The sequence below is a fragment of the Rana temporaria genome, chromosome 3, assembly GCF_905171775.1.
Source record: "Rana temporaria chromosome 3, aRanTem1.1, whole genome shotgun sequence".
NCBI classification, from domain to species: domain Eukaryota; kingdom Metazoa; phylum Chordata; class Amphibia; order Anura; family Ranidae; genus Rana; species Rana temporaria.
In genome coordinates this window covers 348,510,374-348,534,349 of record NC_053491.1, presented here as the reverse complement: position 1 = coordinate 348,534,349, position 23,976 = coordinate 348,510,374, and the positions used below count along the sequence as shown (strand labels likewise).

Below are 23,976 nucleotides of genomic sequence, written 5' to 3'. Positions count from 1 at the left end.
CTGTATGTGTTCATATATTATTGGCATATACTGTACTGTAGTTTTTAATAGTATGCTGCAAGATATAATGAGGTGTTGAATTCATTCTGATAAGGAATCTTCATTGATAAAGACATTTTTCATCATTTATAGCCTAACATTGGTCTCTAGTAAATGGCAAGTCTATATTTTAATGCCTGGCAATTCTGGGCAGGCCAATGTTCAGTGTCTGCTCATTACTAAAACTATCGGCATCCTCTTTAACACATTACAGTGGAACCTTGGTTTAAGAGCATAATTCATTCCGAAAGCATGCTCTTAAACCGAATCACTCCTATATCAAAGCAAATTTTCCCATAGGAAATAATGGAAACTCAGAAAATTTGTTCCACAACCATTTATTCATATAAAAATGATTACGGCAAAACAAAATACAGTAAAAAAATGTACTGTAAACATAAAACAAATTAAACTGAACTTGCAGTGGCTCTGTGTTGTAGTAAAATAATGTGCACAGTGTTAAGGAGTCTTGTGCTCACCTGCTTTGTATACTGTACTGTATGTAGGGAAGCTGGCCAGAGGGGATGGTGCTTATATTTTTACAGGGTACTGTATTTAGTAGAGCTGGTGTACAGTACACCGTAACGCTGTATGTGTCCACAGCATCAGCTCACAGCACTTCCTGGAGAACTCTGAACTGTTGACATCACTTCCGGGTAAGCCCTCCCCTGCTGGGAGTGTCTGAGTGTCTCCAGGAAGTGCTGTGAGTCGTCCTCTGGCCACATACAGTACACAAAGCTATTCTGTATACTGTACTGTGCACTGTGCGGCTTAACTGGTCATATACACAGCGGTTTTGCATGGATGGCCAGCAGAATCCTTCAAATGTTGTAATTCTTTATTTTTTTTAATTAAAAAAAACGCTCGTACATCAAGACGGCGCTCGCAAACCAAAGCAAAAATGTTGAAAAAAGTAAACCAAGGGTAGGTCAGCTCATGCCAGGAGAGAGGAAACAAACATAGTGCAAAAACGTATAAGCAGGTTCAAGCAGGATTAACAAATACAGCGATTGCACTCACGAAACCCCAGATGAAAGCTCAGGTTCAGGATTCAAAAAGTGCAGCTCAGTGTCTGCGATCTCCTCATTCAGACGGATCTCTCGTCGATCGCGTCACTAGACTCCTCCCCCACGCGTTACGTCACTCGACACGTGACTTACTCATGGGTTGCGGCAACCCATGAGTAAGTCACGTGTCGAGTGACGCGATCGACGGGAGATCCGTCCGAATGAGGAGATCGCAGACACTGAGCGGCACTTTTTGAATCCTGAAGCTGAGCTTTGATCTGGGGTTTCATGAGTGCAATCGCTGTATTGTTAATCTTGTTTGAACCTGCTTATACGTTTTTGCACTATGTTTGTTTCCTCTCTCCTGGCATGAGCTGACCTACCCTGGATGAATAGGAGATCAGGGGGTGAAGTATACTGCACTGATTACAGCAAAAGACTAGTTCCCTCGTTCCATATGCTTAATTCAATGTGGGGTTTTTCCTTCCGCTGAAGGATTCATGCTGCAAATGAGCGGGACATTATTGTTTTATGTCTAGGAACCTGACACTGTTTTTTCCTAATTTTATTTTTAATTTTATTTTGTTGTTTTTTTCCTTTCACTATTTTTGCACATTGATTGATACCTCCTGTTTCATTAGGGTGTGTACTAGGTATCATTGGCACTATTGTATTTACACTAACAAATGTTGATATAAGCGCAACACCTAATGTTATCATTTCCCTACTGTACTGCTCACTGTTCTCCTTGCTGGAGAGGATGCTGTACCTGAGTACATGCAGTGCAAAGAGCTCTGCTTTATTCATTTTGTAAATATGTGCTTCCGCCACCTCTCCTGCTCTGACTGTAATCTTCATCTCCTCCTCTCCGATGCTGTACCCAGCTATAACTGCTTTCTGCCACTAGATGTCCTCAGTCATTCAACTCAGAAAACTGAGAACATCCTGTGTACATGGTGTCATGGACCCGCCTCCGAGGAGACATCATCTCTTTGTTGTGCACTCACATACTATGATGCAGAGAGCAGTGCTCATCACATTTCTCATCTCTCTCTTGCTGCATTATTAAAGACAGCTGTATTTGTTTGATAGAAAAAGGGAAAACCCATTTAAAATAAAAGTAAACTACACAAGCATTTTCATGGATGAAGTGAAACCCAATTTTTCTCCATCAATCCACAACTCTAGTCCATGACTCATCGCAATATTTGGCTCATCTTCTGGAGAGTTACTCGAGTGAGTCACTCTTTTTTCTTTTCAAAGTTATGGTTCATTTCAGATTGCACATTAACCAAGCGGACATCCTGGTAAACATTCAAGTCTGATTTTCCTAGCTTCCTTGCCGATGTAACATTGTTTCCAAATGGGAATTAAAAAAAAAAAAGCTGCAGGTAATTTTCTGTCCTGAGCTACATTTGTATCTGTTGGAAATTCTGGGAATTCTTGTAGCCAGGGAAGGGTTAAGGCCAGCTCAAAACTTACTGCTGACCTCCGGTCCCCCTCTGAAAAATGATATGACTCTCTCAAGACTCAACAAGCTTTTAATACGCCACAGATACACACAACTGTAATAAAACATACACATGTTCTGTTGAAATGAAATAATTCTCTGTGCGGTGAGCTAGAAGTCCACAATGAACTTGTAATTTATGGAGAACATATAGATACCACACAAGTTTTGGATATTAACCCCCAATGGCTGCATAAATTACAAATGTGAAGTTGTGTCTTTATTTCGATGTACTGCATATACCTCTACATAATGCTACGTCGTATTGGCAGTGGCATTTCTTTTTAATGTAAAGCATGCTGTATGTTAACTCAGTCGCTAAAATGTCATAGACACTTTAAAGTAGATTTCCAGACAAAATTAAAATAAAATATTGGCCCAATTAAAAATAATATAAAAAAATAAGGTTTTCCTGCAAATGTTGTCACCCACAGTACTTTTTTACACCACTAGATGTCCTCAGTTGTCTTGGTTGAATGACAACCTGCCTCATACAAACTACATCCGCTGAGCCTAGACTGTCATTGACCTGTCATTATGCTAGGTTCACACTTTGTGCGTGTTGAGAATGCACGCAAAATCATCCACCTTATCGACAAGCACAGAAACATGTTGCCCTTTTACTAATGACACCCCCATGGCATGCGTCAGCTAACACGCGTGCCAAAATGCATAGTTCCGTAGCATAATTAGCAATAATAGCACCGCAGTCTATCTGTTTAAGAAAGCATGAGATTTTGCCTGCATTTCCCACATGCAAAATCTGATTGCCTGATTGCAAAATATAGCCTAAGCAAGGGAGAAACAGCAACGTCATTTGTTCAGTGCGCTATTACTCTGTTTGCTCCCCTTATCAGCATGCTTTCTGATAGTACACAAATTAATTGACTGTGCTTCTCCCTTCACTTTTCTGAACTCTGCAGTAAAGGGACTGCAATAGGCTGATATTAAGTCTAATTCGGGTACTTACACGGCTTGCATTTAAAAAATATGTTTATTGATGCATTAGTGGTTACAGAGCTGCATTCATTTGAGCCACCCTGTCACATGGACTTCCAATTGAATGGTCCAATGTTGTCACCACTAGGAAACCGTCCTGAAAAAAAACATGCATAGCGTGCATGTAGCAATAAGTGGCTGCAGAGGCTACAGGAGATCAGCAGCATGGAGAGGTAACGAAGGATTAAGAAAAGGTGAAAACAAGTGCAAATGAACCACTTCAATAGCGTGCCATAGCCCAAAATGGCTCTAGCACAGCACTCTTGTTCTAAAAGGGTATCCCTGGACGTCCTCCCACCCAGAACACACCTCCCACACGCCCCATTGGACACGTATCATGTGCACTCTGTGATTGCTGTGTTGTCCTTCAGCGGCCCTTTGTCATGTGATCAGCAGTGTCCAATCACATGTAAACAGACTTACTGGTTATAGGCTTTCCTTTTCTCATGTCATGCGCTGTCACAGCATGAGGAAAGGAGAGCAGGTAACCGGCAAGGCTGATAAGGCACATTTACACTGATAATCAGGGCACTGATTATCAGTGCAGCCCCAACAGTTCCAATCCATGCCCATCAGTGCAATTTATTAAAAAAAAATCAGTGCAGCCCAACACCTAAATCAATAACCTATAAATAATCTAAAGTCCCACAAAATTGTGCACCAAACATATATCCAGCAATTTACAGGTAATAAATACAAAATTGTGATGGAAAATATTTAGCAAAAACACACTTACAAAATGACAGCATCAAAACGTTAATCAGAGCAATATCTCCACCACATATGGCGCAACTCTGGCGTGACGTCACAGGCTCGGCTCCTCCCTCTTAAAGTACACTATTTGGTTGATTTACTAAAGGCAAATCCACTTTGCTCTAGGAAATGCACTTGGAAGTGCAGTCACTGCAGATCTGAGGGGAAGATCTGAAATGAGGGGAAGCTCCGCTGATTTCTAGCATCCCATTATGTACAAACAAAAATGCTGTTTCAGTGCACTTGTAGTGCAAAGTGGATGAGCTGGGTCCATGGAGAGCTTCGGCAAGTGGATGGGACGAATGCCCTGTGTTACCCAGGGAGGATATGAGAGATGTACCTGGGTTAAAGACTGATGAGCGTGTTGGTGATTTAATTGAGGTGAACAGGCCCTTGCATGAAGAGTGAAGACACGGGTGTTTTTGTTAAATAATTTTCATCACAATTTTTTATTTATTACCTGGAAGTTGCTGGATATAGGTTTAGTGCACACTTTTGTGGGACTTTAAACCATTTATAGGTTAATGATTTAGGTCTTGCTCTACACTGAATTCATTTGAATAATATATTACTTTGGTGTTGTGGAATCACTATACAGTATCTGGCTGTGCAACACACATTTGATTTAAGTTTATTAGTAGTGTATGTTAATTGCGCTGATTGTAATTATTATATCATCAGTGCAACAAACCAAAAGAGCATAGATACAATTGGTATAGTGTATGTCAACTAGTCTATAAAATAGAAATAGTAAAGTAGCAATTTTGATATGTGTTCCATACAGACTGAATTATTTCACACTTTTATTGTGTTTGTGTTCTTGTATTGTCATGGGAAATTAATTTTAGTCCTGCAGATATACAACTACCTAATGCTTTGGTGTCTGACACTGGGCCCCTTGGTGCTTATTGTGCCACCCTTGGGCTAATGGCCAGTAGTCTGATTTATCTAGGAAACACTCCAGTATGCTTTCCCTATCTCTGCTTTGGAGCTTGTTCTAATGAGGAGGTCAGAGAAAGTGCTCTCTGAAGGAGCAAATATGCCTACAATACCGGCACTGGTAAAGGAACCACACCATAGCACAGTACCTGCAAATCAGAACACGGACTCTGTTCGCACATATGCAACGTGGAAATGAGTGCAATATCACACTTCCTTTCTGCAATTGTTGCACATAGAACAGCACATTGAAACAAATGGGTTGCCCTAAATGCGACACATCTAAATGTGAAAAAACGTGCTTGCACCACTGCACCGGTAGCTCTTGTCCCTTGTGGAGGGGGATATGCTGTAGTCTTTTAGAGGAAAAATCTGGCGTCTTCAGCTAGTCCTTTAAAGTATGGTTACGGTGTCCTGACAGCAGGGTGATTTAACCAGTTAACCACCAGCCGCCGTCATATAACGGCGGCAAGGTGGTTGCTTAACCGGGGGTCGCCGTTATTTAACGGCGCCCAGCAGAAGCAGGAATGCGCGCCACCTCGAGCGCGCACACAGAAAATTCTGTGCGCGCCGGGTCTATGAGACCCGGCGCTACACAGATCACGGTAACTGACCGACAACAGCGGTCTTTTACCATGTGATCGCGCCGTCCAATGACGGCGCGATCACAGGTAAACAAACCGGCGTCATTTGATGACGCCGGTTCCTCCCTCCTCTCGCTGTACCGATCGGTACAGTGTGAGAGGAGAGCGCGGATGGCAGCAGCAGTGTGGGATGGATCTGTGACTATTGCAGTCACAGATCCATCCATCCCTGCTCAGCCATCCCTGCATTAACCCCTGCAATACTCTGCCTTCCCTGTGCAATACTCTGCATTAACCCCTGCAATACTCTTCCTTCCCTGTGCAATACTCTGCATTAACCCCTGCAATACTCTTCCTTCCCTGTGCAATACTCTGCATTAACCCCTGCAATACTCTTCCTTCCCTGTGCAATACTCTGCATTAACCCCTGCAATACTCTGCCTTCCCTGCGCAATACTCTGCAATGCTCTGCCTTCCCTGCGCAATTACTCTGCAATAACCCCTGCACAATACTCTGCAATACCCCCTGCGCAATACTCTGCAATACCCCCTGCGCAATACTCTGCAATACCCCTGCGCAATACTCTGCAATACCCCCGCGCAATACTCTGCAGTACCCCCTGCCAGTACTCTGCAGTACCCCTTGCGCAATACTCTGCAGTACCCCCGCACAATACTCTGCAATACCCCCCGCGCAATACTCTGCAGTACCCCCCGCACAATACTCTGCAATACTCCCCGTACAATACTCTGCAATACCCCCCGCACAATACTCTGCAATACCCCCCGCGCAATACCCCCCGCACAATACTCTGGAATACCCCCCGCACAATACTCTGCAATACCCCCCGCACAATACTCTGCAATACCCCCCACACAATACTCTGCAATACCCCCGCACCATACTCTGCAATACCCCCCACACAATACTCTGCAATACCCCCGCACCAATACTCTGCAATACCCCCGCACCAATACTTTGCAATACCCCGGCCAATACTTTGCAATACCCCGGCCAATACTCTGCAATACCCAGAAAATACTCTGGGGAAAAAAAATGTGTTTTAACCACTTCCCGCCCACGTCATATGAGGTCCTTGACTTTGTGCAGGGATATCTAAATGATGCCTGCAGCTACAGGCATCATTCAGATATCATTTTTTTCAGCCGGCGATTCTCTACACCATAAGAATGATCATGGCAGCTGTTCCGCCTCTTGATCGTTCTTACAGGAGGCAAAAAGGGACGTCCCCACTCCCTTCGCCCTCCGGTGCTTCTTCTGACTCACCGCTGCAATCGAAGCCAGGATCGTTTTTTTTCTTGTTTTTTTTTCAGGCTTCCCAGCCTAGAGGTGAGATGTGGGGTCTTATTGACCCCATATCTCACTGTAAAGAGGACCTGTCATGCTATATTCCTATTACAAGGGATGTTTCCATTCCTTGTAATTGGAATAAAAGTGATCAAAACATTTATTTTTGGGGAAAAACGTGTCAAACTAAAATAAATAAAGTAAAATGAACAATAAAAATAAAAAATAAATATTTAAAGCGCCCCTGTTCCCGCGTGCTCGTATACAGAAGCGAATGTGTACGTAAGTCCCGCCCACATATGAAAACGGTGTTCAAACCACACATGTGGGGTATCGCTGCGAACGTTAGAGCGAGAGCAATCATTTTGGCCCCAGACCTCCTCTGTAACTAAAAACATGTAACCAGTAAAAACATTTAAAACGTCACCTATGGGGATTTTTAAGTAGCGAAGTTTGGCGCCATTCCACAAGCGTGTGCAATATTGAAGGGTGACATGTTGGGTATCTATTTACTCGGCGTAACTTCATCTTTCATATTATGCAAAAACATTGGGCTAACTTTAAAGTTTTTTTTTTTAAAAAGCACAAAACTGTTTTATTTCCCCAAAAAATGCGTTCGAAAAATTGCTGTGCAAATACCATGCGCGATAAAAGTTGCAACGACCGCCATTGTATTCTCTAGGGTCTTTGCTAAAAAAGCATATATAATGTTTTGGGGTTCTATGTAATTTTCTAGCAAATAAATGATGATTTTTCCATGTAGGAGAGGAATGTCAGAGTTGGTCTGGGTGTTCCAGAACGCCTGATGGTGCTCCCTGCATGTCGGGCCTCTGTATGTGGCCATGCTGTGTAAAAGTCTCACACATGTGGTATCGCCATACTCGGGAGGAATAGCAGAATGTGTTTTGGGGTGTAATTTGTGGTATGCATATGCTGTGTGTGAGAAATAACCTGCTAATATGAAACTTTTGTGGAAAAAAAATAAAAATAAAAAAAACCTTGATTTTGCAAAGAATTGTGGGAAAAAATTACAACTTCAAAAAACTCACCATGCCTCTTTCTAAATACCTTGGAATGTCTTCTTTCCAAAAAGGGGTCATTTAGGGGGTATTTGTACTTTTCTGGCATGTTAGGGTCTCAAGAAATGAGAGAGGCCGTCAGTACTTCAGATGTGATCAAATTGATACATTTTCAGTAATTGGTACCATAGCTTGTAGACCTTATAACTTTCACCCAGACTAAATAATATCCAAATTTTTTTTTTTAACCAAAGATATGTAGCAGTATACATTTTAGGCCAAATTTATGAAGAAAAATTCATTTTTTGCAAAATTTTATAATAGAAATGAAGAAAAATTCATTTTTTTACAAAATTTTCGTTCTTTTTTCATTTATAGCGAAAAAAATAAAAACCGCAGAGGTGATCAAATACCACCAAAAGAAAGCTCTATTTGTGGGAAAAAAAGGACAACAATTTAATTTGGTTACAGTGTTGTATGACTGAGTTATTGTCATTCAAAATGTGAGAGCACCGAAAGCTGAAAATTGGTCTGGTTATTAAGGGTGTTTAAGTGCCCAGTTGTCAAGTGGTTAAAGTATGCTTGAGGTGTCTTTACATAAGAGTTAACACTGTGGCCGCTCATCAAAAAGCAAGTGTGGTAAAAATTATCTTACAAGCTTAGTTAGTGGTGTCTGCATGCAGTGTCCTTTGTTATGGGAATATGAGCAAGTGTTCGCTCACCAATCCTGGTGGTCTTCGATTTCCCAAAGTTGGTGTGTAAAATCCATGGCAGGCCCTCCGTAGAGTATAGCTCAAGGGACAGTGCTCGACTCCGTGCCACACCGGGCTACAGTCCAGCTGGATCTGGAATGGATGCAATGGCAGTGGCCTCCAGGCTGCCACAAACAATCAGATGTAGCTGGCGGCGGATACACCTTAACCCACTGATGATGACACTCTCTCTCTGTGCACAGGCTTCAGCTCGGCCACAGCACCACTGACCTCCCGAGTCACTGCTTGCATGTCCACACCGGGGAAGACCGGCTCCTCCTCTTTCCAGGTTATTTATCCCCTTTTCCAGCATTCTGTCTTCCTGCTCCAGCCGGCTGGAACTTGTATTCCACAATGGCCCAGCGCCAATACAAACTTGTCTTACCAGACTACATATCCCAAGATCCTTTGCTCTTTACCTGCAAGTCTTTACACACTCTGCATTCAGGAAACCTCACCAGAGGCTGTGCTGGGGACTAGGGGGAAACAATCTCCCTGTGGCGATGCTGATTAGTGTCTCTTGCCACTGCAGGTAATTTAGAAAGCTTTTGGCTACATGTGTTTAATACTTTAGTGCTACATTAGGGGCCTGAGTTTATGGGCTTTGGTCTTGTGTTGTTATATCAGTTTAAGACGCTTCTGAAATAATTCAAAATTCATTGACAAGCGATGTCTTTGACCTGCAACAGGGCTCCTGCTGACCTTCTGTGCATTTAGCTTGCAAACGGCTCTTGTGTTCCCCTAAACCAGTGTTTCTCAATTCCAGTCCTCAGGCCCCCCCAACAGGTCAGGTTTTCAGGATTTCCATTATTTTGCACAGGTGATTTGATCAGTTTCACTGCCTTAGTAATCACCACAGCCTTTTCATCTGAGGGAAATCCTGAAAACCTGACCTGTTGGGGGGGCCTGAGGACTGGAATTGAGAAACACTGCATATGTAAATGCAAAAAAATTGTATTTGCAAACAAAACCCCAAAACACTGGCCTTATATGTAGCTAAAGTTATTTTGTTGCTGAAAATCACCCCTTTCCAAAAAATGTACTGGACATTGACAATTATTGACAAATGGTAATGTTATAGGCCCAAAATACACACTTTTTCACTGCCATTCTCTTATTCTGCTGGTAAAATTGAGTTTCTGGATCACTTATGACATGCTGGCTATGGAGCCCACGTGTGCAGCATCTGCAAAGTTGTAAACAAAAATATCTTTCTAATGATAAAATGAACATGGGATTCGTCATAAAATCACATTCCGTGGAAACATTTTTGTTTAATATCTTCGCACATTAAAAATATGACTTATAATGTCCATATGCATGATCTGCTGCTAATTTTACCATCATTAGCTGTACGCCAATGAATTTTTATTGACATTGAGAGTATGAATCATTTCTGGTTTTACTTATATTTTTGGTTGTGAGATATGAGAGCTAGGAAATAGGACTATAAAAAAGAATGCAAAATATTTTCATTGAACAATATTTGAAAGGGTCCAGGCAGAAGTGATATTTTAGTTATAGGTTGTGTACTGTGAGCAATTGTGTGTGGAGGATAGACATGTGCATTCGTTTTCGTCCGAATGCATTTTCGCCGAATTCCGGGTATTTTCGCTATCGTTTTAACAAATGAAAACGAACGTGCAGAATCCGAAATCTGAAAGATCCGACATAAAAAAATGCTTTATTTTCGTTGCTACAACAGTTCGATATAGATAGAAGATTCGACATGACGCTGACAATAGCAATCTGTTTCTATCAAACCTGTGGTCGAATGTGCCTAACCTTAACTCTATTAGTCCAAGATTATTCTACATAGAGAGGAAAGATTGGACATAGAGAGAAAATATAGAGACAGTGTTGGGGTAGACCATTCAACGTGAACGGCGAAGATTCGACGAAGCAGCGAAAAACAGCAGAATGATAGAGCAAATCCTCCCAGTAAATCATGTCAGGGTCACTGGTTGACAGTGTGAATGTATCTGTCAATGTCCGGTCACCAGATCCCCGATGGTTCGTTCAAGCCCTTTTGTATAACCTGCCTCTGGGTTCTCCTCAAGCCGATCCCCCGCCGAATAGCATACAGCCTGGGATCTTCTCAATAAAGGTGGGGACCCAGTAAGTCACTGGGGCCCCATGGTAGCATCAGTTGCTCCAGGCCAGGAACTCCGCGTAGCACGCGACCCCAGGCCTGGAAGGCCATAGTGGTGGGGCCTGTGATGTGCGCACACCCTAAAGGTAGGTGCCGCACCTGGAACCAGGAACCTGCGAAGAACCCAGAACAACGGCCTCCGCCACAGAAATACCCCTCCCCAGCATGCCCCGCGAGGGAAAACTTCTTCAATTGGCTGCTGGGGAGAAGCGGCTCCGCCTGGACCCCTCTGGCGCCACCTGCCGCCCAGAGATGGAACTGCATCCCTGGAACGCAGACTGACCCACAAAACAATCCATATTTGGCGACAGCCAAATTTTCAAAATCAAGAATGAGAGCAACATAACTCTCTCATTCCCCCACTAAATTTAACATAGAGTCCTTTCTGAAAGTAAAGGGGTGCTACACTTGTATCAAAGAACCCCAGGTAAAGGTGGCTTTGTTTGAGCTAAATCAAACTACATAAACAGTAGTAAAGGTATCACACACATACAGTCGTGCTCAAAAGTTTGCACTTTGAGAAATGTTGGCATTAATAATGAAAATATGACTGATCATGCCAAAAAACTGTCTTTTATTTAAGGACAGCAATCACATGAAGCCATTTATTATCACATAGTTTTTTGGATTCTTTTTAAATCATAATGATAACAGTAATCACCCAAATGGCCCTGATAACAAGTTTACATACCCTGGAATATTTGACCTTGGTACAGACACAGAAGGTGGCACACACAGGTTAAAATGGCAAATAAAGGTTAATTTCCCATATTTGTGGCTTTTTAAATCACAATTATTGTATTTGTATAAATAGTCAATGAGTTTGCTAGCTCTCACATGGATGCACTAAGCAGGAGAGGCACTGAGCTATGAGGAGGTAGAAAAGAACAGTCAAAAGACCTGCATAACAAAGTAATGGAAATTTCCTATGGGGTTAAAGCTAACCATAGTTTAATCGAAATTCGGCCGGTTCAGCAGGGACTGGTCACATTTCTATCCGTTTGCAACTTCCTATCCGATTGTTAGAATGACTTCTGCCAAATGGAAATGTTTGAAAATGTTTCTTGATCAGAGGCTGCAGTCACTGATCAGTGTATTCTGGAGATTAGTGAGTCCTGCTGTCAGAATATAATGTCCTAACGAAGAGGATTCATTCATCCACCTCGCTTGTGCACTGGATAGAGGAATCTCTTAATTTATTTTTTGTACATACCACTGACTGGTCAAAAGAAAATGGGGTAGATTTACTAAAACTGGTGCACTTTTTTTTTTTTTGCCTACTCACTGTTTTTGTTGTTTTTCTATGCCTCTTGTTGTTTTACACTGGTAGTTTTTTTTACTCTGTAACCAGTGGTTGTTTCCGCTCTATGCAGGTTATTGTTGTTTGTATGTCATGAAACGTAGTAAAAGTCATTTACAAAGAAAAAAAAAAAAAACTGGTGCACTCAGAATCTGGTGCATAGTAGCCAATCAGCTTCTAACTGCAGCTTGTTCAATTAAGCTTTGGCAATGAAACCTGGAAGCTGATTGGTTTATATTCAGAGTTGCACAAGATTTTGCACTCTCCAGCTTTAGTAAGTAACCCCAGTATGTCATCCAGGGCCAGTTTAAGGATTCTGTTGTGCTGTTTGGAAGGGGTACACACATCGCACAAAGTAATTCACAATTACTAATTCTTTGAGATGGCAAAATAGTTCCTGTATATTAATTTTAACTGTTTATTAAAGCTTAGCTCTGGGAAAAGAAAACAGATTTGGGCCATTTGCAATTCAAAAATAGGTTACCTCTATTAATGTTACCTCTATTGATTGGTTGTACTAGATGGACTTGTGGCTTTTTTTCAATCAGAATAACTATGTACAGTAACTATGTCTGTCCTATGTTTGGCAGCTGTTCTGTTTGGTAAAACTGTTTAGTCTCCACGTTACTGTAAGCATTGAACATCCAGTGTGCAAGTTGTAGTCCCTGCAGATTACAGAAGGCCGCTCATTGTAAACCTCCTCCATTCAGGAAAAATCCTTGTATTCTTTTCACTGAATAAAGGGCTTTCTGTGATTGGAGAGAGGACACCCATGATCAGAGGTAAATTATTTTTACACAGCCAAAGTGGCCAAAAATATATATTTTTTTCAAGAGTTGAGCTTTAAAGTACCGTATTTATTGGGGTATTGCGCGCTCCGGCGTATAGCGCGCACCCCTAAAGTGGACCCGCATTCCTGTAAAATTTTTTTTTAGTACTTACAGTTTTGGTGTCTTGCGCGGCGTCCATCAGCGGCCTCGTCGGGTCCGGCGTCCGTCTGCGGCTTCGGTGGTGTCCTCCTCGTCAGGTCCGGCGTCCTTCTGTGGTGTCCTCCCCGCTCAATCCCTGCTTCCCGCGCTGAGTTTGAACCACTGCGCCGGCATATACTGAGCGCAGTACACTCGGGTATAGTCGGGCAGGCTCGACTCCTCTCGCGGTCACGTCCTGTGCGTCCTGTACGTCCAGGACGTGAGCGCGAGAGGAGCCGAGCCTGCCCGACTATACCTGAGTGTACTGCGCTCGGTATATGCCGGCGCAGTGGTTCAAACTCGGCGCGGGTATCGGCGTATATCGTGCACCCATGATTTTGCCCTGATTTTCAGGGCAAAAAAGTGCGCGGTGTACGCCGATAAATATGGTATATTTAAATCCAATCACTAAATAGGGTTTAATATCTAAATGCAATGTCAAAAATATTTTTCAATATTTATGAATTTGCAGTTTTCATTATGATAATACCTGGTGATTCTGCCATGACAGTCCTTATGTTGGCACTTTCTATCATCTCTATTGTTCTCTAGCAGTGACACCTTGTTACACACTTCCCCAGTGGAGACTACAAGCTGCTCACGCTGACACTGCTATTGTCAGCCACCAGCAAATTAGGGTTTACAATTTATTTTCTTGTATGTATTATTTGTGTTAAGCTCTTTCTAATACTACTTTATTTATGTATATTTTAGAAGAAAGAGAAATTGACATGGAAGGACCGAATTCCTGCCTATTTGGTTAATTTTGGAGCTATTTTATTTATGGTAGGTAAAATTTTTATGAGCTTCTAATGTTCTAACTTAACAGAGAGACACATTTTATTTTGTGGCACTTTCTTTAAAGTAAAGTATAATCTCTCTGTTATAACATACAACTGTGATGTGAGCCATGACAAGGTGAAATTAAAGTTTAGTCAAAATGTTTATTTTCTATAGTTTTGGATAGAATAGGGAGGTAAAGAAACCTCTGTCGGGTTTTTATAGAGACATTTCCCCTCTCTATTTGTCTTAGGACCACAGCCACAGAGGCAGAAAGTGATAGGGAATCCTATTCCACAGGTGTCACCAGAACAGGTGATAAGAGGAAATATTCCAATGTAGATACATGTTGACAAGTATCCTAGAGGGGAATTCAGAAGGGAAAGAGAGAATTTCCCCTTACGTTGGAGAGTTATTTTTAGCTTGAAATTTTCACCCTAGTTAAAGCAACTTTCGTAGATTAAAGGGGTTGTAAATAGATTCCTTCAAGCTAGTGCATTGTTGGTTCACTTACCTTTTCCTTCGAATTCCCTTCTAATTACTAGCTTAACCACTTGAGATCCGCGCTATAGACGAAAGACGTCCACAGCGCGGCTCTCAAGTGCCGAGTGGACGTCTTTGGATGTCCTGTTGTTGTCATTCCCCGTGCACTCCACTGGGGGCGCACAGCGGGGAAACAACGCGCCCTGCGCATTGTTCGGGGGCCGATGCGTGTGCCTGGTGGCCGCGATGTCCGCCAGGTACCCGCGATCGTCGGTGACAGCAGGGATGTGGAGCTCTGTGTGTAAACAACGAGCTCCACGTCCTGTCAGGGAGAGAGGAGACCGATGTACATAGGGACACAGCATCGGTCACCTCCCCCAGTCAGTCCCCTCCCCCCACACAGTTAGAACACACCCAGGATACACATTTAACCCCTTCCTCACCCCTAGTGTTAACCCCTTCACTGCCAGTCACCTTTATACAGTAATTAGTGCATTTCTATAGCACTGATCGCTGTATAAATGTGAATGGTCCCAAAATTGTGTCAAAAGTGTTCGATACGTCCGCAGCAATATCGCAGGCCTGACAAAAAAAATCGCAGATCGCCGCCATTACTAGTAAAAAAAAAAAAAAACATAAATCTATCCCCTATTTTGTAGGCGCTATAACTTTTGCGCAAACCAATCAATATACGCTTATTCCGATTTTTTTTAACAAAAATATGTAGAAGAATACGTATCGGCCTAAACCGAGGGAAATTTTAATTTTTTTAAAAAATTAGGATATTATTATAACAAAAAGTAAAAAATATTGTGTTTTTTTTTTTAAATTTTCTGTCTTTTTATGTTTATAGCGCAAAAAATTAAAATTGCAGAGATGATCAAATACCACCAAAAGAAAGCTCTCGTGGGAAAAAATGATAAAAATATAATTTGGGTACCGTGTTGTATGACCGCGCAATTGTCATTCAAAATGCGTCAGCGCTGAAAGCTGAAAATTAGTCTGGGCACAAAGGGGGTTTAAGTGCCCAGTAATGAAGTGGTTAAAGGAACCTATTTAGAAAATAAAAAAACAAACCTTTACAACCCCTTTAAGTATTCTCCCTCCTTAATATCTTGACACTAGCCTACACATATGTGCGGTCCCCACAAGGTGGGTTTTTAACGCCAGGCTGGTTCATATATACTCCCATTAATCTCTGCTAGGAGTGGGCTCATTTGGTGCTTCCAGCACAGTGATCAAGCTGTCACCCACAGTTTCCTGTCGTTGTTCATGGTTGGTAGTTGAAAACAGGCTCTTGATCATGTGATCGCTCTTATTGCCAATCACGGTGATCGCATGATCGAGAAGCCAGCCCCAAGCCCCCAGACTCCTCTCTTATACTGAAATTGCCTTTTCTGATTTCACTGTAAACTGTGAGCTTCACACAATGTGCATTAGGATCTGCAGCAATTCAGGTAGAGCCTACCTCATTTCCTAGCTGGAGTACATCACGCATCATCTACCACTTTCCTCGTCAACCTAAATGTCCCTGTTTAGTCCTTTTTATTCATTGGATTGCAGTTCTTTCAATCATGGAGGCTCAACATCACAGGTGGGTGTTACCTAGGGCAGTCTGCACACAAATACCATATAGGATGCCCACTCCTCCAGACTGACATCTATTCATGAAGGCATTTTTATATTTGCATAACTCATTCCAAAAGGCAGCCCACTGCTCTTTAAAAGACTACTGATGCTGGGTGCTGTGATGTTTTCAGGAAGCTACTGTATGTACAGCACTCTGCTGTTCCCCCCAACCAGTCATGATCTGCCTGCATTACATAGAGGAAAATAGAGACTTTGTGATGAGTCCAAAAAAAGGGATGTATTGAAAACGGAAAGGTTTTCTTCTAAAAAATATAATAGTCTATTGATGAGGGAATAAGAAGGAGCCAGGAAAAGCAAAACATTGGCAGCTCTAAATTAGCTTTAAAGGGGTTGTAAAGGTACATCCCCCCCCCTAAATAGCTTCCTTTACCTTAGTGCAGTCCTCCTTCACTTACCTCATCCTTCCATTTTGCTTTTAAATGTCCTTATTTCTTCTGAGAAATCCTCACTTCCTATTCTTCTGTCTGTAACTACACACAGTAATGCAAGGCTTTCTCCCTGGTGTTAAAAAATAGGGGGGTAATGGCGTTTGCTAATAAACAAATAAAATATTGTTAGTATATAATATATTAACCATGTATAATAGTAAGTCTAACAATCCCTGTGAGTCATACTATCAATATTTTATTTGTTTATTAGCAAGCGCCATTACCCCCCTCTTTTTTAACATATTATCAGTGTGTGAGCACTATTTAGTTGTGGCTGCTGCTTAGTCTTCAATTAGTTTTAAATTTGTTTATTTATTGCCTTAGTTAGCGTGGTTTTGCGCATTAGTTTCAACCCAATATACACATTTGCTCCCTGGTGTGGAGTGTCGTGCTCGCCCCCTCCCTTGGATTACAGGAGAGTCAGGATGCTCTCTACGTTGCAGATAGAGAAAGGAGCTGTGTGTTAGTGGGCATCCTGACTCTCCTGTAGTCCAAGGGAGGGGGCGAGCATGACACTCCACACCAGGGAGCAAGCCTTGCATTACTGTGTGGAGTTACAGACAGAAGAACAGGAAGTGAGGATTTCTCAGAAGAAATAAGGACATTTAAAAGCAAAATCGAAGGACGAGGTAAGTGAAGGAGGACTGCACTAAGGTAAAGGAAGCTATTTAGGGGAAAAAAATTACCTTTACAACCTCTTTAAAGGAGAGGGGAAGATTATTTTTTTTAACTTGCTTTCTTGCTTAACCACTTCAGCAAAGGTTTGTTTTTTATTTTCTAAATAGGTTCCTTTAACCACTTTTAACCATATTGCTGGTCAAAGACCAGAGCACTTTTTGCAATTCGGCACTGCGTCGCTTTAACTGACAATTGCATGGTCATGCGACGTGGCTCCCAAACAAAATTGGCGTCCTTTTTTCCCCACAAATAGAGCTTTCTTTTGGTGGTATTTGATCATCTCTGCGGTTTTTAGTTTTTGCGCTATAAACAAAAATAGTGCGACAATTTTGAAAAAAATGAATATTTTTTACTTTTTGCTGTAATAAATATCCCCCAAAAATATATATATAAAAACATTTTTTTCCTCAGTTTAGTCCGATACGTATTCTTCTACATATTTTTCGTAAAAAAAATATGCAATAAGCATTGATTGTTTGCGCAAAAATTATAGCGTTTACAAAATAGGGGATAGTTTTATGCTATTTTTATTAATATATTTTTTTTTTACTAGTAATGGCGTTGATCAGCAATTTTTATCGGTACTGCGACATTATGGCGGACACTTCGGACACTTTTGACACATTTTTAGGACCATTGACATTTTTATAGGGATCAGTGCTATAAAAATGCATTGATTACTATAAAAGTGCCACTGGCAGGGAAGGGGTTAACACTAGGGGGCGAGGAAGGGGTTAAGCATGTTCCCAGGGTGTGTTCTAACTGAAGGGGGGGAGACTGACTTGGGGAAATGACTGATCCCTGTTCATACATTGTAGACAATCAGGCATTTCTCCCCCTGACAGGACCGGGAGCTGTGTGTTTACACACACAGCTCCCGGTTCTCGCTCTGTAACGAGCGATCGCGGATGCCCGATGGTGATCGCGCCCGCCGGGCACGCTCGTCGGCGTCAGGGGCGAGCGGGGGCCGTGCGTGCGCGCCCCTATTGGCTGCTTGGCGAGATGACATAATATTACGTGATCTCGCCTAGCAGAGCCGACCTGCCGCCGTAAAACTGCGGCGGCTGGTCGGCAATCGGTTAACAGTATATATGTAGCTCATTAGTATGATGGAGAAGAGATTACATATTAATAGATGGGTACTATAGATATACACAACAGCTAGAGAATAAATCTTTTCAATTTAAGCTGACTGTTTTTCTTGCCTTTGCAGATTGCACTAACATTTTCAGCAGTGTTTGGAGTCATCATTTATCGCATCACCATTTCAGCAGCCTTGGCATTAAGCACAAACGAAAGCACAAGAGCAAACGTTCGTGTGACTGTGACAGCAACCGCTGTTATCATTAACCTAGTCGTAATTCTTATATTAGATGAAATTTATGGGTCTGTCGCAAAATGGCTGACTGAAATAGGTAAGTGGATAACTCAACTGTTATTGAATAGTAATCTGTAGTGTGTAGCAAATATAGTGCTCTGAAGGAGGAAGGTAGAGAATGTAACCCCTGGGCTTGAATTCTACTAATAAAGTTTCTAGTAATTAGAATTAGAATTAGAATAAAGATTTAGTCATTTGAAAGACTTAGTCTTAAGTATTTGGAATATATTGCAGCTTACTAATTCTTAGATGTGCTTCCTTTATTGTGACCTGGGGATGCTGCCACTAACTAATTTTGTGTCCTAGGGTAACAACACTCACTCTCTGTACTGTATATATGAGGACAACCTCCGATCCCATGTTATGGGAAGAGGGAGGTGTTTTGTAGTTTACACAACTGGGCAGGGCTTATAAGACTTGAGATTAATATTATTATGATTAATTATACAGGATTTATAAAGTGCCAACAGTTTATGCAGTGCAACACGAGGGCAGACAGTACAGTTACAATAAAATTCAATACAGGAGGAATCAGAGGGCCCTGCTCCTTAGAGCTTACACTCTAAAAGGGAGAGTCAAGTGATACAAAAGGTAATAACTGCAAGAGAATGGGACTAGGGTCAGCAGGTAGGGTATGCTAAATAGAGGTCCTAGATTCTGGTCAGGCCAGGCTGTCTCTGAGGGGTGAAGTCTCTATGTTTTAACTCAGTAACCGTGGTGGGCCCAATGCTAGATAACTGCAGGTGTCTTGTAAAGTTCAGTTGAATGTGACTAACTATTACTAGCTTGACAGGTACTTGCTTAACCAGCATTAAAATGGTGCAGCTAACACAGTAGCTTTATACCTAAGGCCCCGTACAGACGACCAAACATGTCTGCTGAAACTGGTCTGCGGGCCAGTTTCAGCAGACATGTTCGGTCGTGTGTAGGCCCGAGCGTGCAGGATTCCAGCAAACATTTGCCCGCCGGGCCTTTTCCCAGCGGACACATATTCCTGGACTTGTTTTAAAACAGTCCGCTGGAATCCTGCCCGCTCGGACATGTTCGGTCGTCTGTACAGACCTACCGTACATGTCCGAGCGCCCGCCATCCCTCGCATGCGTCGAATGACTTTGACGCATGCGTGGAAGCATTTAAATGGCAGGCCCGCCCACGTCGCCGCGTCATCGTCGCGGCGACACCGCGTCATCGTCGCGGCGACACCGCGGACACGCCCCGCGTATTGTTTACGCGCGGATTTCTGTACGATGGTTAGTACAGCCATCGTACAGAAATCCCCGGGCAGACATGTACGGTGAAAACGGTCCGGCGGACCGGTTTCATGGTACATGTTTTCCCGTGTGTACACGGCCTTACTTTCATGGCATACTACTCAGCTGAGGTTAACCTTAATTGGAAACAAAGAACATTATTATTAACAAGGCTTACTAAATTGATGGGGAAGGAATCCAAGCGTTTGTGGCATTACTTGCACATAGCTGAGTAGTATGCTCATACAAATCAACATACTGTATAATGTTCCTCTGTTCTCGTTTTCATCTATTGAGGGTTGCAGGGGAAACAGGTGATCTTATATGGATTGCAAAGCATTTCTGGGTAATTGGGTGACCTAGTCATATGGCACCCGAGGGCATCCACAGACAGTAGCAGATTGTTACATGATCCATCTAGTTTTAGTTAGATCAGGTAATTATAAAGATGTACACAGGTACCCAAAGATTATAGTATGTATTGTTCGGTTCTCAACACTGGAAGTGTCAGTTTAAAAATACCCTGTCACTAGATCATTCATTTTAAAAACGGTCTTCCCTTAAGATTACACGTGCTGTGAATTTAGTTCAACCATGTTGTTTACCTGTAATATTCTCCCTTGTGTAGACATTCAGAAGCGCTGAGGCTGTTGCTTGGATGTGATGTCAACAGCCCCAGCAAACACAGAGCTGTCACTTATGGGACACTTTGTAGTATTCATCTTCAATCCTTCACTAGCTGCTAAAAACAGATACATTTAGAAAGGCGCAGCGTATCAGAGATACGCTACGCCGCCGTATCTTACCTGGCTCTAAGTCGAATCCAGGAAGATTTCGCGCCGTAAGTTACAGCGGCGTAGTGTATCTCTCGGCGCGTAAATCAAATCGGCGGGAAGGGGGGCGTGATTCATTTAAATGAAGCGCGTCCCCGCGCCGATTGAACTGCGCATGCTACGTTTTGAAATTTCCCGCCGCGCTTTGCGCGAAATTACGTTGCATCAACGTCATTTTTTGAACTTAGACGTGAGTTACGTCCTTTCCTATTCACGAACGACTTACGAAAAAAATAAAATTTCAAATTTTGACGCGGGAACGACGGTCATACTTAACATGGCAAGTCTATCTATACGCCGCAAAATAGCAGCTTTAACTATACACCGGGAAAAGCCGACTAGCGACGACATAAGAGAATGTGACGGCCGCGCGTACCTTCGTGGATCGACGGAAAAAGCTAATTAGCATACCCGACGCGGAAAACGACCCAAACTCCACCCAGCAGGCACCGAAGTATTGCACCTACGATCTGAAGGCGTACGAAGCCGTACGCCTGTCGGATCGAAGCCAGAAGCCGTCGTATCTTGGTTTGAGGATTCAAACTAAAGATACGACGCAGCAAATTTGAAAGTACGCCGGCGTATCAGTAGATACGCCGGCGTACTCGCTCTGAGAATCTGGCCCAAAGTTTATGTAGGGTGGTAGAGGGGAAGCTGGGCCAGCACAAACAATAATTATACACTCTTATGCCGCGCACACACACTCAGAATTTCCGAAAACAAATGTTCGATGGGAGCTTGTTGTCGGAATTTCCGACCATGTGTAGGCTCCATCGGACATTTTCTGTCGGAATTTCCGACAATAAAAATTTGAGAGCTGGTTCTCAAATTTTCCGACGCACAAAATCCGTTTTCGTAAATTCCAATTGTGTGTGGACAATTCCGACGCACAAAATTCCACGCATGCTCTGAATAAAGTACGAGACGGAAGCACTCGGTCTTGAAAAACTAACATTCATCACGCTGTAACGGACTGAAAAGCACGAGGCTGAAAAGCGTGAATCGTCTCTCACCAAACTTCTACTAACATGACTGGTATTGAACTTCCCTTTAATAGTGCAGTCACACTTGTTGTATGTGACCGCGTTCTTGGTGTTTGGAATTTCCGACAACATTTGTGCGACCGTGCGTATGCAAGACAAGTTTGAGCCAATATCCGTCGGAAAAAAATCCACGGTTTTGTTGTCGGAATGTCCGATCGTCTGTACGCGGCATTAGAAGAAGAGCAGACACTGACATACATGGATGGGACAAAGGGGAGGGGTGGAGATGGGGAAGTTGCCCTGGGCACAGTGTTGTCATATGGGCGCGGGGAAGAATGCCATGTACCGCCAGCCCCAATCTAGACCTCCATCAGAACAGTACATGCACAGAACTTGATGGCTCATCCTATTGCTGCTGTAATTTATAAACACAGGAGCCAACAGAGAAGATTTTCCATTACTTGCTTCCTTTGTTGTTCTGACTGATGATGGCTATTGCAGTGCACAGCAGAAGAAAGCAAGTTAACTAATCATGTATGGGTCCTGTGCCAATGGAGAACTAAATGGGGTTGGGCAGCCCAATGTTACTGGCAGAACCAAAAAAAGGGGGAGAAGGGGAACAAAAAGGCACTCACATTTGCCAGCATCTGTAAATATAGGAATAGAGAGAAATTACTGCTGAGGGGCAGTGATTGGGCGGACTTTAAAGACAAGAGGGGAAAAACAGGATTTAGAAAAAATATATATTTATTACAAAAATTACAATAAAAACCATATATAATATGCAATAGTGTTGAGAAAATATCCTCTCGTCAAAACGAGAGGATATTTTCAACACTATTGCACATTCTATATGGTTTTTATTGTAATTTTTGTAATAAATATATATTTTTTCTAAATCCTGTTGTTCCCGTCTTGCCTTTAAAGTCCGTCCAAACACTGCCCCTCAGCAGTAATTTCTCTCTATTACTGGCAGAACAGAAGATATTAAATGCAGTACTTATCCACCCTTACTTTCTCCTTCTCCTCACATTTTGAGAATGGGGTGCACATTTTGACATCTTTGTCCTGGGCATTGGATGACATTTTCCCAGCACTTATGACATGGCAGGGATTGTGCTAGGAAACTGACTGGTAAAATGTACTAGTATGTTTAGAAGCACATTGTAAATTAATAAGAAATTGTTTATAGAAAAGTAAAACTCTGCAAATTAGCATTTAAAATACTTAATTTGTCTGTGCTTTAAACTTTAATGCATTGACCTATTCGCTTGTCTGATATGGCCAATTCACCAATCCCAAGAAAATAGATGGTCAACTTATGTTTGTGACAACCTAAGATGAGTATTGAAATGATACTGTTTAAGTGGTATAAATTGTAAGTTTGTATCTGGAATAGACATACTGTATATGAACATACAGTATGTGTTCATACTAATCAGTGTTGTGACAGACCCAACCGGGACAGAGGCTTTTGGAGGGAACTGCAGGGTCGCCTCTTACCTACTGACTATGGGCCCTGGCTTTTGAAGGCAATCTATTCTTTGGGAGGTGTGTGCCTGGGGGACCTTTGGGGTGGTTTTGCTTCAGATTTGGTCCATATCTTCCCAGAAACCCACAGACTCTGGGATCCTAGGGCCTGGATACAGATTTGGAGCATTTGTACCCAAACCAGCATTGATTGCTTCAACCCATCTCCTAGACTCAGAGGGCCAGATTCACGTAGATGGGCGTATTTGTGGGCGGGCGTAACGTATTTGATTTACGTTACGCCGCCGCAAGTTTATCAGGCAAGTGCTTTATTCACAAAGCACTTGCCTGTAAAGTTGCGATGGCGTAGCGTAAATCACCCGGCGGAATTCAAATTTGGCGGGTAGGGGGCGTGTTTCATTTAAATGAAGCGCGTCCCCGCGCCGAACGAACTGCGCATGCGCCGTCCCTAAAATATCCTGGCATGAATTGCTTTAAATGACGTCGCAAGGACGTCATTGGTTTTGACGTGGACGTAAATGGCGTCCAGCCCCATTCACGAAACGACGACGTAAAATTTTCAAATTGCGACGCGGGAAAGACGGCCATACTTAACATTGGATACGCCACCTAGGGGGCATGTTTATCTTTACGCGGCGTATCTCTTACGGAAACGGCGTATCTTTACTGCGACGGGCAAGCGTACGTTCGT

General features: G+C 42.6%; 1 protein-coding gene across 3 annotated transcripts in view; it reads left to right on the top strand.

The window, feature by feature from the left end:
* The window catches only part of ANO2 (anoctamin 2), a 315,904-nt gene that overhangs the window by 166,388 nt on the left and 125,540 nt on the right, over positions 1–23,976 (top strand). For all 3 annotated transcript variants that reach the window (XM_040345150.1, XM_040345151.1, XM_040345152.1), the window contains 2 exons: positions 14,046–14,117; positions 18,564–18,765. In XM_040345150.1, the coding sequence (XP_040201084.1) occupies positions 14,046–14,117; positions 18,564–18,765 (274 nt within the window). The remainder of the gene's footprint in view (positions 1–14,045; positions 14,118–18,563; positions 18,766–23,976) is intronic.